This window comes from Ursus americanus, chromosome 7 (assembly GCF_024610735.1).
Source record: "Ursus americanus isolate L20-20 chromosome 7, mUrsAme1.1.p, whole genome shotgun sequence".
Classification (NCBI taxonomy): domain Eukaryota; kingdom Metazoa; phylum Chordata; class Mammalia; order Carnivora; family Ursidae; genus Ursus; species Ursus americanus.
In genome coordinates this window covers 19,096,261-19,115,783 of record NC_142133.1, presented here as the reverse complement: position 1 = coordinate 19,115,783, position 19,523 = coordinate 19,096,261, and the positions used below count along the sequence as shown (strand labels likewise).

The window sequence follows — 19,523 nt, the reverse complement described above, 5'->3', positions numbered from 1 at the left end:
GTTATTGTCAATGCGATTTATGTATGCTTATTAGAGAAAGAACAGACTCTTGACCATAATGATTTTTCTTGTAACTGGGCCATGGTTGCTCCCCAACTGTTTTACTACCTTTTTATTATTTATGTTCTGCATGCATATTCTATTCCTTTGAGAAAAGAAAACCGACAATACGTGTTATTTTTATCACTGAACTTCTCAGTCCTGTTATACCAAAGGTGCTTCCCTATTTCAGAGCTATCAAGAACTTGACAGTTTGAGATATTTAATTTTAAGTATTTGAAATTTGGGGGAGGAGTGGGCTAGGGGGGTGGTATTTCCTTACTGTCTATAGGTTCACTAATGGAGCTTTTAAGAAAAAAAACATGGCAGTTTCAGGCTTGGGGTGGGTTCATTGAGTTAAGGCTCAGATTTTAATATAATGAAAAAAATAAAAAATCAACACAAGGAAGTATAAAAGTCCAAGTGACTTTTTTTTCAGCCTTTTATATTGTTCCTTCTATACAACTTATTAATTCAATGTTTCTGGTGTGCTATTTGAAAATTATTAAAGGCTCCTTTTATTTGTTAACAGTGAGGTAGTTCGCCACAGAGTAGTATCGAGGTCATTGAACAAAAGAACTGAAGAAGGAGAGAGAAATGATGTCATACAAGAAACCAGAAATGTTAGGGATTTGATAGTATTTTTACATCAGACAGACAAGAAGGAGGCATCATGGGAAGGAAGGTGGAGGAGAGAAATTATTTACAGTCATATTTTTTGTATTAAAAGTTTGCAGACACAGAATCGGAAGAGAAAACTAATAGCTAAAAAGAGAACATGTCAAGGGATGGCAAGAATGCTGTTACCAGGATCAAGGACTAGTAAAGAGGTGTGGAAATTAAGCGGAATTAAGTACAGCTCAGGGGAGAGTTTCTTACACCAATGAGTTTATAAGCATCAAAATCAATTATGTATGTAGACAGTTTTTCTTGCGCAAGAAAAAGTATGCCTTTTATGTTTCACTTACTAGCATTTCCTCAAAATGCCATCGAATATTTTACTGTCTTGACTAAGGAAATGGAAATCTGTCAAACTGGTCAAGGGGGGCCCACGGAGATGGTTGTTGAATCTTCATTACACCTGGGAAGAAGGATCAGTGCATTTTCTCAGGGGCTGATGCTGGGATTGGTTCTAATTAATATTTTCATTAATATCATGGATGACGGGATAGGGCAAGCTCGATAAATTTTCCAATTATGCCAAATTGAGTAGTGAAGCCGGCACCTGGAAGAACTTGATTGCAATTTAAATGACCTTTTTGAGTTTCAGAAGAAAGCAAATGGCAGTTTAATTAGACAAGAGCAAGATACTGGGAGCAAATCGCTAGCAACGTTAAGAGTACTTTATGTTGTACACTGAAAAACAGGTTCACATCTTTATTTTACCTTCAACAGTATAGGTAGGTTACAATAATCACCTTAGAGGTAAAGATGGGATTTATTTGGGCTTTCATGGGGTTGAAAGAGTAATTTGGTGGGATGCAGAGGCAAGGGGGCTGAGTTGAAAAGTCAATCAATAAATAAATCTGCAACCAAATTTCATACATTGTGCTTTATGGTAATGTGTGCTAATTTTACTCATATTCTCAAAATTGGGCATGCCTTGATTTAGCGTAGTGTACCCGCTTTAGAGCACAAAACATAAGTGCAATGAAAAGAACATGGGTCCAGAAGAGATCAGCAGAAACTCTGCAGTGGCTGGAAGGCGAGTTCTAGCAAAGACTATGGGAATTGTTCAGCACAGAAAAGGGAAGGTGAAAAGTGCATTTTTACCTTTGGACACATTTTCATGGTTCATTGTTGGAAGAATAATCAGCCTTTCATTTTATCTATTGAGTATAGGAAAATATACAAGCATTTTTTTTTTTTTCTTGAAGAGCATTTCTTTATAAAGAAAAGCACATCCTCACCAAGCTGGGATGTATCACTTTCTAATGAAATGATTTAGGACAATCATCACCTTAATTCCTCCTTCTCTTCCTTCCTTCCCGCCCTCCTTCCTTCATTCCTTACCTCCTTTTTCTTTCTCTCTCTCTCTCTCCTTCTTTCCCTTCCTTCCTCTCTTTTTTTCTCTATTTCTTGCTTCCTTTATTTCTTCTACTTTTAAAAAAATTTTCTAACTTTGCCTATTGAAGGTGATTTTTGTTAAGGCTATAATTTGGACAGAAATTAAAACCTGACCTAAGGAAGTTTTATTAAGTATCCAGCCTCACCTTTTACTATCATTGTCATGTTTTTACTATATGTAACTGAATGTCAAAGGGTATTTGGATCCTTGTATTTTAAAATGTGATATTGTCATGGAAGTCTAAAGTTGGGCGTTTATTTCGGATACAAAAAAAATAATCACACATTATCTTCCCTTCAGGTCAAATGGCAGGCGATCACACAAGGCTGGAGTTCCATAACATAGAGACTGGCATCATCACGGAACGCCGGTATCTTTCTTCTGTCCCTTCCAACTTCATTGGACACCTGCAGAGCCTGACATTTAATGGAATGGCATACATTGACTTGTGTAAAAATGGGGACATAGATTACTGCGAGCTCAATGCCAGATTTGGCTTCAGGAACATCATAGCAGACCCTGTCACCTTCAAGACCAAATCGAGCTATGTTGCCTTAGCTACATTGCAAGCCTACACTTCTATGCATCTTTTTTTCCAGTTCAAGACAACATCCCTAGATGGACTAATTCTATATAATAGTGGGGATGGAAATGACTTTATTGTGGTCGAATTAGTTAAAGGGTGAGTATATGTCAGTTCAATGACAAATAAAAATTTTCAAAATGGACCTCGGTATCCAAAAATATACGTTAAACAGATGTGTTGGCTTCTAAGGCTATGGGCAGGGGGTGGGGGAGTGGCTTAAATAATGTATTTGCTCAGATCACTTCTTATCTTATGAAGATATCTTATAAAGTTAATAGGAAATCAGTAGAGTCTTCTCTACCTACATTTTCATATACAAGGTACAAGTAATACTGAGTTATAATCATGATAAGCATTCCATGAATCGTATACTTCAGATGTGGGTTTCCTTACTATGCACACTGTAATTCTACAGAAGAGTTTCTACAAATGTATAGAAATGTGTGCTATTTAAATATCTAATATTAAATAATCAGATTACTTTAATTCCACAAAATCGCATTTAACTCGAACTTAATTCTATATCAGAATTCCTCGAAGAATTTAGAAGGAAAGATTTTTGTAAAATTTCCTTGAAACGGTGAGGAAAATTTGATGTCTTTTAATTGATTTGGGTACTCATTCATTTAATCAGTGACATTATAGCATAGCTACAGTGGGCTGGAGAATGTACTAGGCTCGAAAGCAGGTGAACACATAGATATAACAGAAAAGCATTATGAAAAGTTGCCTGAGATGATCATGTGGAAAGGTTCAGGAAAGTCTTTAGGGAAATTAGGAAAATGTATGAGGCAGGGAGTGGATATCAGAGCTGAGTCTTGAAGGATGAGTGCACATTTCCCGTATAAGAAACAGGCATTCAAAACAAAAGAAGAGCAGGTGCAAGAAACTGGCAAAAGATGAAGGGTGTGGTGGAAATAGGGAATGAGTAGTGAAAGGTGACCTTCCAATGTCATAAGGTGGGTTGTAGACTACCATGATGTTAAAAATAAATTTTCACTATTTACTATAATGCAGACAGTGAGTAATCCTCTTGGATGAAATCATATTGTTTCTTATTCTCTTGTTAGTCGAGCCTCTATACAACTCACTCTCAGACTTCTAGCAAAGATGGAACCACATGTGAAAAGATCTCCATTTCTAATATCTAGTTGGACTCCATCAAAAATTCAAAAAGTGATGGCACTTTCTCAACCTTTGCTTTTTTTCCCAGGTACTTACATTACGTGTTTGATTTGGGAAATGGTGCTAACCTCATCAAAGGGAGCTCAAATAAACCTCTCAACGACAATCAGTGGCACAATGTGATGATATCAAGGGACACCAGCAATCTCCACACTGTCAAGATTGACACGAAAATCACGACACAAATCACCGCGGGAGCCAGGAACTTGGACCTCAAGAGTAAGTGCATCCTGAGTCAGAGTACAGGGACGAACCCACATGGGCTCCACTCACATGGCAGGTCCTTTGTTTTGCAGTGTGTGTATCTACTGTTTGCAAGGACTGACCAGAATATCATTTCCAACACATGATTAATAATACAACACACAAGCCTCTGTTCCCCTTTAATGTGGCAGAAACATATGTATTTTTAATAGCTCAAAAAATGCGACCTCTAAGAATGCATGCATGATTAAAATTTAAAGAGAAAACATGTTCTTAGACTTGATACTTTAAAGATGAGTAGGTTGTTTGCAAGTTTCTTTAGTCGCTACAGTTTTTAATCGATTTGGGGTCAGGATAGCTATGTACCTAAGGAGTTTCTTCTAGGGCTTATTAGTTTTCTTTCCTTGGTGAGGTTTCCCAGATACTTACAGAGCCTCTGACCAATAGGGGTCTGAGCTTGGCCTATACCCTTGTGTCTCCAGCAGTGAATTTGCCACATCCCACCCCCAACACACACACACACACACACACACACACACACACACACAATCACCAGCTTCCATCACCAGCTGCTAAGAAAGTTTAACAGACTTTTTCCTTCCCTATTGATTTCTCAAGGGAGCAAGACAAATGCTTAGAAAACATGTCAATAACGGAGAAAATAACAGAAGCTTCTATTTGAATGAGCCTTTGTGATTCACTAAGAACATATCCGTATATCCCATCTCATTTAACATGGCAGCAAGCATTGGATGAAGTTTTATCAGCATTTTATTATGTATGTAGAAATCTGAGCTTTGAATGGCTTGCCCAGGGATAAAACAACTGCCACAGTAAATACACCCCCCACCCCACGTTCTGACGCAAGCCCCCTCCATTGCTCCTCTACCCTTATGCATCCCAAAGCCCTGCAGGGGCTTTGTGCTCACATTTTTGCTTGATAAGGGCTGTTGATTTGTATTGATGGGATCTTTTCCTTTGATTCAAAACGTAAATACATGGGGAAGTTAGAGAAATGGAAAGAGAAAATCCAACAGAACTCTTTCTAGAAAAAAAAAGGCTCTTTCTAAATCAGGTGAAGGAAGAAAGAAAAGTGTTTCACGTCCTGTAATTGAAGAATATATTTACAATCCCAGGACTCTATTTGTCCAACACATAAAATGTGTGATAATGGCTGTCTTCCTTCTTTCAGAGTGGGCCTCTTGTTAACTTCAAAGCGATCCTGTTTGTGTCCACACAGCTAATAGCTTAGCTCAGGAAGGAAAATGAAATTCAAAGGAAATGCTGTTTAACAGGCTAAAGCTCTTTCTCTTTCTTCTGACTAAAGTGAATGGAGTGCATTTTCCGTGTTTTCGTATTTTGTGAGTACCCCTGTTTTGCTCAGGGTGTTCAGGTGGTAATTGTCAAGGAAAGGGAGAGATTGTGACATTTAGTGTGCTGGCCACGCCAGCCACCAAAGCTAAATCTAGATGGTGTCCTGTTTGTGGAGGGGGAGACCTCAGTGAGCATAAATGAATGTCACTGGAAACTGTGGACACTGTGCGGGACACTGAAGTGGCTGGAAAAGAAGCAGTTTGTGGTTGGTGGAAGCATGTGACCTGCACAGACCTACGTACACATTGAGGGTATAGCGAAGTAAGGTTCTATCTCATTGGACAATTAGGACTCTGTCTCCTGAGGTAAATATTTGCTTATGGCTCATTAAAAAAATTGAAATGAGGGTAATAGGTCATGGTATAGCTTTCTTTCTAGTGGTGGAGGGGACTTTTACAGGTCTACGTGACCTTCAGAGCTGATTTTGATTAAAATAGTCAGTGTTTCATGATTCCGAATGTAAGAAGGGCTTTATCCACAATGCAAAAACTAAAACTATGAGTTAAAAAGTGCATTTTATATAATATTAAGATACTAAGCATTGAATTCTGACTGAGCGCGTCTGTATTTAAAAAAAAAAAAAAAAAACCAAAACACTATTTAAATTTGAAGCGAAGTTCCCAGGTGAATAGAGATTCCATACTGACTATCCCCCTTCTCCTCATAAAGTTCCTGCATGTTTACAAATTTATCAGACTATGCCAGAAAATGGAAGCAAATTCCTAAAATTAAAACTTAAAAATTAAAAGCCAAAGGTGTGGGCTTATAAATTGAATGTGTGATCCAGTGGCGACGATCGCCCCAAAGAAGCCGCTTGCTGCGTGTGCCACTGACTAGAAGGAGCTTGAGAGCGTGGGCATGTGGTAACACATCGCCTAGCTTCCATCATTACCAAATTTTGGTGTGTGTGGTGAGAGGCCTTGGTCAGATGAGGAGTATTTACTGAGTTTTTGAAGAGGAAGAAAGAGTTCCTGTCATGAGAAGCTTTCTGTCCCATGGAGCAAATGGACTTGGGTCATTTAGGGGACAGAGAACAGGAGGACTTTTAGAGGAAGGTGTGTTTAAGGGATTTCAGAAGGATGAGTAAAACAACTAGGCATTTTCTCCTTCCCACCTGGATGCCCACTGGAATTAGGGAGGGCTAACCGATGTAGGAGAGCATCTACAGGACCTCTTCTCTCTGAATTGACCAGCATTGTTTTCTTAGCATGCTCGTCACGTAGAATTCAGACACTCCAAATATGGGAAACACGAAAGGTGACCTATTTTGGTCGGTGGTTTTATTTCATGTATATTTCCCCTTAAAGAATGAAAAGAAAGTTATCCTATTTACACTCTAAGTGTCTGCCATAATCTTATTTCTCCTCAAAGTGAGGTCAGCCAACTGGACTACTTCAGAGTCCTGTGGTGGGGTCCATAAAATGCAAGTTTCTGGGTCCTGCCTCAGACAGACTGAAGCAGTAATCATTTGACAGTAATGTGCAGGAGACGGCCGGTGTCTGTTTTTGAAGAGCACTCACTAATCTAGATGCCATGTGTTTCAGAAGCCTGAAAGGATGCAATGTCCACGTTGAAGCAAAATTTAAGTCACTTTTGAATTTAGTACAAATCCTGGTTTTAATTGTATTTTAGAATTTTATTTGTTTTGTTTTATCAGGCCTGGCTCAAAGAGACATTGGTGGCTTCAGGATTATTTGAAGTATTTTTATTCCTCATGTTACCATACCATAGAAAGACACTAGAGGGCAGCATCAAGCCACAAAATCTGCCAAACAAGACTGAGGTTGGGGGGGAACTTCAACAAGCTCTGCTTGTGCTGAAGCAGAATTTCTTTGTCTTCAGCCATCTAATAATGTTTTGGGCCTTCATAATAACGCACGCTTTTATCTGTATCTCTGTGTCATTATACAGACAGGGATTTAGTGTAGACGTTTGCAAGCTAGGGACCATTTATCCCATTCCCCACCTTGACTCCGCTGGAGATGGTCAGAAACGGGCAGGAGTCTAATGATCTTTCTCAGAGAAGAGGAATTCCATGCAGGTGACCTTGTTTAAATTATCTTTCGTAGCACTGCCGAGTTCTCGGGGGGTTCTGTGTCTCTCCCTGCTGATAGAGTTTTGCTTTCATCTTTATTTCCCAGCTGTTTGTGTTCTATTCCCTCTGGCTATTATGTACAAGCTGCAACATGCAATGAAAAGAGCCGCATAAATTTGCTCTCTGCAATGATTTCCTAGTGCAGCTGCACATTCATTGTGGGACTTCTGAGTCCTGCCCCCTTTAGAGAGAGAAAGGGTTCATGTAATTCTTCCTTATGTTCCTTCTCTTGTTCCTGTATTTGGCACATTTGTATGTTTGTATATGTATGTGTATGAGAAGGAGCTAATATTTATTGACTTTCTGCTAAACACTAAATAGATTTAAACAAAGTTATGTTATTTCATCCTTGCAGTTACCCAGGGATTTGAATTAAGTTCAGTCTTGCTCATATATTAATCTAGTAAAACAACAAACATAGGCAGAAAGGACTGTCTTTGGCCCCCATTTTCCATGGGCACCCCTCTTTAGGGCATTACTTAAATTATCCTCAATTTGCTAAAGGATAAACTTATTTGATGGGGAAAAAAATAGATTTCTGAGCGCAAGGAATACAGTGCCCTCAGGTGGCCACTTAGCAAACTAGTTACAATTGAATAATCCAAGTACCGACCACAGCTAGGTCAGCCTAGGCAGAGTGTTGCCCTTTGTTCTCCCACTGGGACCCCATTCCTTGCCCCCAGGGGCTTTGAGCAGGCTCTCCTTGGTCTTCCTATCTTATCTCTTCTCTCCTTTTGACCATTATCTGCTTTTTAACCTTCTTGATATTCCTCCTTAAATCTTACTTTGAAAGCAGCCACCTGCTATTGTTTATCCTGCTACCAAGGCCACTAAAAGTTTCCATAATCAGAGACAACCAATCAGGGCTGTCCTTTCAAATACATTCCGTCTCTCAGCAAAGATTCGTCTTGATCCTACACGGTCTCACTCAGCTGCCCACCCTCTGCAATCCTGAATATAACACCTACGCCCCCCCTCTCTCTACCCTTTAATGTTGCTATTTGACAAATCATTGCTGCTGTTCTTTCATGATTCCGATTTTATTCCCACGTCCTGATCATGTTTCAATATGCCCGAGCTGTGTATTTTCAGCTTATATGCCTTGCCCAGATAATTTACTCGAAAAGAAACTTTCAGAGAGGAGTCCAACTTTGAGAGTAGCCTTTTAAAGCAGGAGACAGCATTGAAACTGGAGGCAAGTGTCTGTTGTCCCGTTGGTTAAGCAGTCTTTATTGGATTTTCTTTTTTTTTTTTTTTTTTTTTTTTTAATTTGTGAGGAGCCGAGATCTATTCACATTACTTTAGTTAATGGGAGATTATTTTAAGGATCCATTAGGAAGAGATATAAGAAATCCTTTCAGAGGATGAACAGCGAGGCTACTTAGAGAATAAGGACTTTATTCTGATTGTCGTACTGGGATCTCAAGAGCAACCCTCCTAGTTGTTTCCTTGTACATGAATATCTACCGCTCCCTAATTCCAAGCTCCATGGCCGACCCCCTATCAGCTGTGTCTACTCCCACTGAGATCATTTCTGTCTGATGCCTGACTTTTCCCACTCTTGGCTTCTGCCTCATGGCTTCAAACCATTGCTTTTGTTCCTGGGCATTATCACTTTGTCTCCTTCTCCCTCTCTTCATCTCCCTTTCAAATTCCCCCAAAGATGTGATCTCATAGAGTGAGTGGACCTTTCTAGAACACAAGTTCATGGGCTTTACCCCTGCTGTTGTGGGTTAGGCTCACTTCCTCTGGCCGAGTAGCTGTACACACAGACTAGATTTGCATTGGCATAAAACCTGAACTTGAAAGATGACCCCTGGGAAGGAGGTCGTGGGCTGAAAGGCTCTGTGAACTTCTTAGAAGGGAGCGGGGTGATTTCCTTTTTCAGAAGGTTCACGAGTGTCATGCCAGAGGTGATGAGGAGGGAATGAAGGGATTTTAAGCAGGAGGGTAGAGTTCACCGTGCATTCTACAGTCCTTCCTTTGGCTTTGCTGCAGAGGATGGGTGCAAGCTGGGGGAGAGAGACGACTTTGGAGGCAATCACCACAGTGCAGAACAGAGACAGTCAGGCTCTAAGTATGTAAAAGTAAGACTTGACATCTGTTACTCTGTTTCCCACACAAGAATTGAAAGACAATTAGAGCTATGAAACTATTGTTTCTCTCCTGGTGTCTCCACTGGATTCCCAGGCTTTGCAGAAATCGGTCTTCATCTGGTCTCTTTACTGCAAGGCCGTTGTCAGTGTGTTAAAATCTCACTGTCACCCTCTCTCCCCGTGAGATGTCTCCTCCCCATGCCCAGTTGTCTTGGACCTGCTCTCTGACCTTGGGCATGGAAGTTTCTCCTTCTGCTTCTCTGTAACCCTTGGACCAACTTACACAACTGAACAGAGTTCAAGTTCTTTATTCCCAGTCAACGATTCTGTTTTCTTTTGTATTCCTCCACTTATTGTACTAGTTTTGGAGTCTCTTCCACATCAGGCATAGGTTTTCTATGTTTAAATTTTTCTACACCCTCTAAACCTATTATTTGAAGTTTACATTTCCACCATTAGGATCATAGGAGCTTAGGGCTCAAAGTAATCTTAGAGACAAACTGATGTGAGTATTTTTTTTTTTTTTTTTTTTTTTTTTTACACATGAGACCAGTGTGCTCAGGGGAGATGTGCCAGCACCGCCGTACAGATAATTAGTGTTTCTAGATCTGGTCTTCTAATTCCCAGTTTAACACTTTTTACAATAGGCTAGGGAAGACAAGTTTTATTGCTCATAGCAACTCAGTTGGCTGCAGGCGAAAGCCTGGAGCAACATGCTGAAAAGAAATCTGAGAACTTCCGTGGACTTACTGGAGAAGACTCTTCATGTGGCCATGCCTAGGCTCAAGATGGAGACTGGTGGTGTGTGGGTCACCTATTGGCTTTTTATTTCTGATGCAGCTTTAAAGACCCCAACCCTTCCAATCTGCAGTTGCTTGAGGACAGGTGATATAGGTGCTGAAAGCCCCCATGCTGGTTTCTGCTCACCCTTGACAATGAATGGCTGAGCTCTGACACCCACAGGCCTTGGCTTGTGTGCTTGGAATAGCTGAGAGGAGGTCATGTTCCAGCAGAGATAGCCTTCCCTAGTCCTCCCACAGCAAAGTGTGGGCTCCTGGAAATCTGAATCAGGTGCTCAAATGCCTTTTGGACAAGGTGTCCATTTACCATGTCCCAACAGGATAGTGATTAGACAAGATGAGCTCTTAGAGCTGGTGACATTTATGCTGTGGAGGAGAAAGTGCCTACAAGTGCTGAGGTGGGTTCTTAAGGGTCAGGTACTGCTCACAAGACCTCACCTCATTGTAGCTAGGCCTTCAATGGCCGTCCCTCTTCAGGGTATGCCTGGGATGAAGCTGAGATGTCTTCTTAGAAGTTGGGCTTCTTGGTCAAGAGCTCCCTGTGTTAGAACCATCTGAGAAACTAAGTTTGGAACATCTCTCTCACTGAAGAAGTACTTGGGTCTTCAGAGAAGCATAAACCCATTCAGACTAATTTTAATGAAAGAAGTGATACGAAGTGTATCATTCAAGGAACACAAGGGCCAGAGAAAGTTTAAGACTTGACCTCATGAGAGCCATATTTGGGAAACCTGTCAGCAACAAGCCAGCATCTTTACTCTTGGTCTCCACTGGGGCTATGACTTGCTTTCTCTTGGCTCCCCAGAAAGCTCTCATTATTTCCCTCTCTGCAGATTGGCTTTCCCTGCTATCATAGACATTGGAAAAGGGACTCCTGGACCTGGCTTTTCACACCTGAGCAATTCCAACACCCAGGAGAGACTCACTTGAGTTTAGGAGTCCTAGTGCCAAATTCTTGGAGAATAAAGTTGACTGGAACATAACATCCTTCCTGTGACCAGGATGAGCGATGGCAGGAGGCAGGGTCATACTGTACAAATATGAATTCTCTGGATTTGTTTGAAGAAATATTTGGACAGACTACTTGGGAGTATAAGTGGAGCCATCAAAGGCTCTGAAAGGTCATCTGTAAGCTCCAATGCAAAAATCAAGGTGGTGTGTCTGCCTTGCTCTGGAGCAGGGGTTGGGGTGGGGGGCTACAGCCATCAAGATGGTAGAAAACTGGGCTTTGCATGGCACCAGAATGTTCATATGACTAAATTCGCAAATACTTGCATGGACAAAATTCTGTGGATGGAGTGGGACTGTTGATCTGGGGTCAGAGACAGCACATTAGATACAAAAGCCAGAAGCAGAAGTCAAAAGCTCACTGGATTTTTGGGAAACAAGGGAATGAGAATGCTAGATTGTTATCCTCTATGGAATTGGAAAGATTTAAACCGGCCCTTCTAGATCTATAAAGAACAGAGCGGCCATGGCTGACTTGTGGGTAATATTACATTGGTTCGTTATAGATCTCAAAAGTAAATATCACTGTTACTTTCAGGGGTGGTTCCATTTAGTTAGAATTTAGTAATAATGCGGATCCAGCCCTCTTTTACTGTAACCCAGAGGTCACAGTAGTTTTTAGTTTCTCCTTTTAATCCTGAACAATTCCTCTTGAGCCATCGTTCAAAATTAGAATAGACTGGAAATGAGTTGGTCTTAGGACAAAGATACCCCTACCACTGTACAGAGATGCTTCAGAGCCATTTCTGCCATCCTGACTCTCTTTTTTTTTTTTTTTTTTAAGATTTTATTAGAGAGAGAGTGAGAGTGTGTGTGCACAAGCAAGGGGGAGCAGGACAGGAAGGAGAAGGGAGCAGCAGGGAGCCCGCTGGGGGGCTTGATCCCAGGATCCTGGAGTCATGACCCGAGCCGAAGGCAGACGCTGAACCAGCTGAGCCACCCAGGTGCCCCCGAAACCTTGATTCTTGTAGCAAAGCACATTTTTTGTGGCGCCGTGCTGCTGTTGGCCCGGTATTTTGACACACTGGAGGGCACCTCCAATACTACTTTGGAACTGCATTAGCTCAATCAAGCTTTCTTGTTAATGCCACATTAATGTGGCTTTCTCTTTCCGTCCTTAAAAGGGCCCCTTTCTTGACCTTTGCAATTAATTATTGTGGTTTTTCTTGAGGATAAGCAAGAAGCAATATAGCATCATAATTAAGGACACAGGCTTTGGGGTCAGATGGACTTAGGTGAAATAGCATCCCTCCTATTTATTTTATGTATGTCCTTAGGGTACATCACGGTGCTCGCAATCATGGCATACCCTTTGCTAAGCATCAGCTAAGAGATTTACATAGATCGTCTCTTCAATTTTCATGACAAAGTGGTGAGGTTGCTGTACTAAGCTCCATGTTACAGACGATAAAACTAAGGTAAGGTTTTAGGGAGGTTAAACATCTCACCTAAACAGTAATTATAGTGATATTAAATATTAAATAGTTATAATAATTATTTTAACCGTTTCTGAGGGCTTTTCATATCCCATGCATGGTTATAAATACCTCACACATGAGATCTCACTTCTCACAACAGTGCCCAAGATCAGCCGAAGTGCTCTTTGAAGCTCAAGGGTTTATAAGGAAGGGGACCTCGTAAGGCCCACCTGGGTAGGACAGGCATTGGCAATATTTAGGCCACTTTTTCCAGGTTCCTTAGAGGTTGCTTATTAACATTCTGAGGCAGGCTGCAGGAGGCTCCCCCGCCTCTCCTGCTCCTACCCACTCTTACTTCATTACACCTACTACTCACATTGCTCACCATCGGTGCCCCTTGAAGCTCCAGGACTGGAAAAAGACTTGCCCAAGCCCTTTAAGGTCCTGTGCTAATGTACTGTACCACACAGCAGACCTTTGGCATTTATAAATTGGACACGCACGAGTCTGTTTATTTTTGAGAAGCTGGATGGTCTGAGACAGAATTATTTATACTTTTGCTGGGACACAAGTTTGAATCATGCACAGCAACAGGGCGCTATGCAAAGAGGTTTTGTGAAAGCAACTGTCTCCTGGCCTGGCACTTGTCTTTGTTCTCTGTTCAGAGATGTATAATTAGTGCCTTCATTAGTGCCATCAGCATCATAATTAGTAACTTAATAAATAATGGCATTTATTGAGTACCTATGTGTCGGACACTGTGTTAAGGGCTTAAATGTGAAATCATTAAATAAGCATGATGTTCAAATATAATCAAGCTACAATATTATTTTTTACCTCAAGCCAACACTTCAGAATGTATTTGTACCATATACTGGCTTAGCGGAAATGTTTGGGTTCACTGTTAAGACAATTCTATAATCATTTTACATTACAGAACTTTTTAAAAAATTATTTGCAGTCGGGAAGCATGTGAATTTCACATTGAGCTGTCTGTCATGTTGGCCTTTTAGCCAGGACTTCAATGTTGATATTCTTTTTCACAGGTGTGGCTTCTTAATCTTTACAATTAGATGAGTGAGATATTAGTGTTTCCATGTTACAGATGCGAAAACAGAGACTCAGGAAGGCTGAGTGAGTTGCCTAGAAATAGAATTTGAACCCAGGTTTGTGGAAGTATTTAAATACTACTATGTGTATTTGCCAACACATAAGAAGGAATTTCTTCGGAATGTCTAGAGTGAAAGATACTGCTTTTTTTTAAAATCTTAGGGTAAAATGATATTTAATAAAAAAAATCCCCTCTCCATATAAAACTTCAAACTTGTACATGACTACATTGTGTAGCGCTGAAAATTTCACTTGTGGTAATTACAGGAGAACTGGATATTTCTACTTTCATTTTCTACACGATCTTCCCACACATATGCTTGCTTGGAACCTATATATTGGTTCTCTCCCCTCAGCCTCTGAAGTCTTTCTCAGGCATTATAGCCAACAATTTCAATTGTTGTATGTTCTTAATATGTATTCTATAGGACATTTACGTTTATAGGTACTTAAAACAGGCCCAAGCAAATTAAGTACTTGGTTGGATGATCGGACAATAGCCTGTCAATCAGTCCTTAGCTTTTATTTATAGGCCATTTGCAGTCCATTCTGTGGTTGAGCCCTCCATTGTGTTAGCCTTTAGGGAAGGTTGCCCACACCTCCCTGTTTCCCTTTTTGTCATTGTTGTTAAGTATGAGCTTTTCTCTTTAAGAATAATTTAAATATTGGAGGAACAAAGTATTTGGAGATATGCAGTAGAGAATTATAGTATTCTAGTGGGATTTGATAGCCTGATTGAGAATATTCCATCTTTCAGGCACAGAAGGAATCCCTTCTTTGAAATAAAAAATATATATATAAAGTTCAGATACTTAAGGAGAAAAATAAGACTTTTATTTGACTCTATAAAGCTCATGTATTTTAGAAGATTTTTGGCAATGTCCATAAAGTTTTTTTGGTGTACTTATATCATTTTTGTCCTTCCAGGCGATCCAAAAAAAAACCACTGGTGGCTTTACCCTCTTCTATTCTATACAGCTTACTTGAGACAGCTGCCACTTTTTTGACCTGCATTACAGGCCATTATTATGGGGAAGAGCTGTTCTTCTAAACTTACCCTGTATAGCACTAGATCTTCCCCACCCAAAATAAATGTTCCTTTATTTTGAAATAGGAAAAGAAATTTTCTTTGAGTTAAGGAAAGTTATTTTGAAAAAGAAGCAAAGCCAAATTGCTATACAGAACTACTCAAAATCTCAGGAAAGAGAAGATTTGCACAGGTCCTCTTACTGGTCCCTTAGTTACACGTCTCTGTTAATTTCAGGAATAGTCATTTCTAAACTCCTCCACCTGTTCTATTCCTGTCACGGAGATGGTTTTTAGCAGAAATGGGAGGCCGTGTAGTGTAGCGGGAGAAGAGGTCGCCTGGGAGTTGGAGGTTTTGGTGCCAGCATCGTTCTGGTACACGTTGCATTGCCTTGGGCATTTAACTTACCTTTTCAGAAGGGTGGTTTGCTTACCTGCACGTGGGGTTAATAATAACTTCCTGCCTATCGTGAAGAACTGGTGTGAGGATCAAATAGAATAGAGGGTGGCTCTGTGCATGTTTAAGGTGCGACATTATTTTTGAGATGGAGAACCTCTGCACGCCGTGCGCAGTCCCAGAGAGCATCACACACTGAGTGAAAAATGAAACAGGAAATGGTGACAGGACTGTCTGATGCTAAGAGGATGTCTAAGGTATCTGCACTGGCTGTCAATCGGATGAGGAACAGGAAAAGTAATGATAGTATCTGAACTGTGTTTTCACCTAAAGGCAAATTTACAAAGCCATGAGACAAAGTTAGCTTGGCATGAATTTATATGCCTGAACTTGTCTCCCATCTGCCATGGTGTCACTGGCATAGAGTGGGTTTAAAAGAAGATGGGTGGCTACACACACCTCCGTAGCGATTTCATTTTATTATTTCCCATTTAGCATGCCCACCAGCTTTTCCTCGCAGTCTGTTGGCCAAACACACAAACAGAATCTGTCTTTGTGTTGTAAGTTTTATAATCCTACTTTTAAAACAAAAATTCTTTTTTTGGGCAAGTGTGTTTTGAAAATATCAGAAACAAAAATTTCAGAATGTTGAAAGCCTTATATGTCCTGTTTATAAACATAATGTCACTATTAACTCCTAATGCTCACCACAAGGAAAACATTAAAGTCTGAATGTGACTTGATCAGAGCCCCCGTCCTCTACCTGTTCATACACAAGTATTAAGCTGGGCCATCGATGAATGCAGGTGTCCTACTTAACTCTTTGTAGGAGGCAATTGAAAAATAGCTACCATATCTAAAAACCAAATTGGGGAGTCCTAAGAATTCTACCCACTCATCAGAATTTTGATACCTAATATTAATGCAGAAGCAAATTGATTTTGTCTTGATGAGATTACTCATTTAACATGCAGTTGAGTCTCCCGTTGTCCTGGGCATCTGTGTTAGTGTGCACGGACTCCTGCTAACATTTATTACTGTTACTTTCCTCCACTGGCCAAGATACTCTAAAACATTCCTGTATTTTGTAGTCATGGAGCTATCCAAATTGGCCACTTGCCACTTGGAGTATACAGTGTATAAACCAGTGCAGAGTCAGTGAAAATCATCATAGTTTCAGGGAGCCTGTGCTTGGAATCAGGCCCTGCCATTTTCTGGCATTGTAGCCTTCAATCGTAGTGTCTTCATCTGTGACATGTTTCCAAGATAACCATTATTCCTTTTGTCGCTCAACAGGCAAAAATCAAATGAAATGATACGTGGCCAAGTGCTCACTGAAGTTTAGAATACTGCACCAACATCAGTCGTTGCTGTACTCTAAAGTCAATGCCATCTTTTCTGGTTTTGACCATGGCAATGCTTGGGGCTCAAAGCTGTGGGGAGGCTCTCTTTCTCTCGCCCAGACAGGGATCTGTACATTTGAATTCAGTTGTCTCTGTGATTTTTGTGAAATGGAGAGTCTTCTTAGCAAAAGCAGTCTACTGCTGGATGTGGGAGCCTGCTGCAGGATCTGGGATACCTGTGGCTGGCAAGGAGCTAAGTGATAGTAGCCGCAGACCAGAAAGACTCTACTCCTAGGAGTCCTTGAGTGGTGGCCCAAGGGCTGCACGGAGCGAGACACCTGCAAACTCATAGTGCACATCGGGATGAACAGATTTACTAGGGCAGAGCATCAGGAGTCCACAAAGTCAGCTTGGCGCTGTTCTATGGCCACAAGCAGTAAATGCATGCTTTTCTGTGATGCCAACAGGGTGACAGAATAGAAGAGCTTGGAGAAATAGTGTGAAGGGTCCACAGCGTGAAGCGCACCTACAGAGGCCACATGAATTATATCCTGTGTTTTTATGGAGCAACGCAGAGAATGGCAGACCAGCCAGAGACAGAATGAGGCAGAGGGCCAGGGTGGGCTGGAGTTTAATTTCCCACAAAGATTTTTGCACTTATTTTAACTGCAAAACACTCCTGAAGGGGTGCTCTTCAACACACATTGGTAGCCTAAACTCTTTCTGCGCTTCTGTCTTTGCCTGCCTCTGCAAATCAATTCAATATATGTTACTTAAGATCAATCATGGATTGGGACGCCTGGGTGTGTCTCAGTCTGTTGAGTGTAGGATCTTGGTTTCGGCTGGGTTTGTGATCTCACAGGTGGTGGGATCGAGCCTGCCTCTGGCTCTGTGCTCAGCAGGGGAGTCTGGTTGAGATTCTTTCTCTCCCTTTCCCTCTGCCCATCCCCTGCTCATGCTCCCATGTGCCCTCTCTCGTGCTCTCTCTCTCTCAAATAAATCTTTAAAAAAAATTGATCATGCATGACTTTATTAGAATGGAGAAAAGATGCCACTGCATTGAATTGTCTTAATGAGTTGGATGGCTTCACTTCTGTGTTCAGGAGAGGAGTCAGTAAAAGAAAAATTCCCCAAAATTTACTTCATTATTTCTCAGGTGGAGGGAATGAGGGACAAACATGACTGCTATATTCATAAAACCTTCACTATGTCTTTATTGTGCAAGTGATTATTTAGTGAGTGCAAACCCGCCAGTCCATCCATTCATTACCAAGTGAAAATGAGAACATAAAGATGCTTAGCTCATGATCATTTTTCAAGGAATTTATAAAATTATGGGAAGATAAGATAGTCACACAAAGAACTGGGGAAATATATGGTGATTGTCAGAGAAGAGGTTCAAAATGTTATGAACACTCGAATACTGCTAAGCCTCTGGTTTTATTTAGAAGCTGGAGGGAAGTATGGAAGTGATCAGAACACAGGAGAAGACCGATATGGTGTTGATGGGGAGGATAGATGGCGGCTGGGACAGTAGATGACAGGCTCTGGCATGAAAAGTATATGAGGAGAAAGGTAGACAAGAACTGGAAAAAAAATTTTAAACGGAGGGACAAATATCTGAGATATTGGCAAAGCTGAGTTATCGGTTCTTGGCAATAATTTTAATGAAAGGTGTGAGATACAGAATACAGTTTAAAAATGATTTGAAATTTCAATTTGGGTAGCAGGGAGGTGAGAAATGTGAATGTTGTAAATAGGGATGTCTAGAAGTAGTTTCCGAGGGCAGGGGAGAGATGATGGCTTGATTTTAGGCTGAGGCTTAGAAAGCCAGGGTAAGCCTAAAGATATGGATTTACAGGTGTTTACCACAGAATTAAAGCCAGGTTGTTTTAGGACTAAACCTCATATATCAAGGAAGACTAAAGTATAGAGAACTTGAGGAATAACGAATAAATCAAACTGGTGACCACTGAGCATCTCCTCAGCAAAGAGTTTCTAAAATTAACCTGATTTTTTTTTTTTAAAGAGACCTATAAAAGACACAGATCTTCTATCTCAGAGCAAAACATCTACTCAAATTGCCAACTTTGACTTCAATATTGAACATTTGGTGTCTTCTGATCTTAGATGTGGTCTTGAATGGTGCTTGTTGTTTAATCCCACGTGTGGTTTGTTATAAGTTTCCATTTGTCTACTCTTAAGCCTAAATGTGTTACAGAAATATTAATGACTCCCCTTGCTTCTGCCCTCAGTAATTTAACATAATTTATTTAAGCAGTCAGAGGAAATAGTAATTTCAGCTTTCTCCCCAGGAAAAAAAAAAAGAAAAGCAAAAAACCAAACATAAAGTAAATAAATGAGTATTTGTTCCCTGGGGATTAAAGATGATTTTTTTTTTTCTTATAACAGGGCACACCTGTTGTAAAAACTGGTCTAGATTTAATTTGTCTCCCAAAGAAAAGCACGTATTAAAGTATATGGTCAAGATCTGACCTGCAGATGTTCGTTTGTAGATGTGCAACAGAAGATTAAAATTAAAGATGATACAAATTTGGGGTCAGAGTTCATTTGTTCCCTGGGGTAAGGGAAGGTACTTTTCCAACAGAATAACTCTCAGAAATAAGCCTAGTCTGAGTGCACATTTTCTGCCAGCCAGTCACAACAAGAATTGAAAGAAAAGTTAAGACTTGTGCCCCAGTTTGCTGTCCAAGGTCCAATCCTGCCAAAGCAAGGCCCCCAGAATTGTACTTTCTCCAGTCCAGCCAGCAGGA

The 19,523-nt window shown here is 40.6% G+C and overlaps 1 protein-coding gene across 9 annotated transcripts in view; it reads left to right on the top strand.

Annotated features, from left to right (window-relative positions):
* The window catches only part of NRXN1 (neurexin 1), a 1,098,989-nt gene that overhangs the window by 537,002 nt on the left and 542,464 nt on the right, over positions 1 to 19,523 (top strand). For all 9 annotated transcript variants that reach the window (XM_087863385.1, XM_087863384.1, XM_087863379.1 and 6 more), the window contains 2 exons: positions 2,408 to 2,789; positions 3,907 to 4,097. In XM_087863385.1, the coding sequence (XP_087719511.1) occupies positions 2,408 to 2,789; positions 3,907 to 4,097 (573 nt within the window). The remainder of the gene's footprint in view (positions 1 to 2,407; positions 2,790 to 3,906; positions 4,098 to 19,523) is intronic.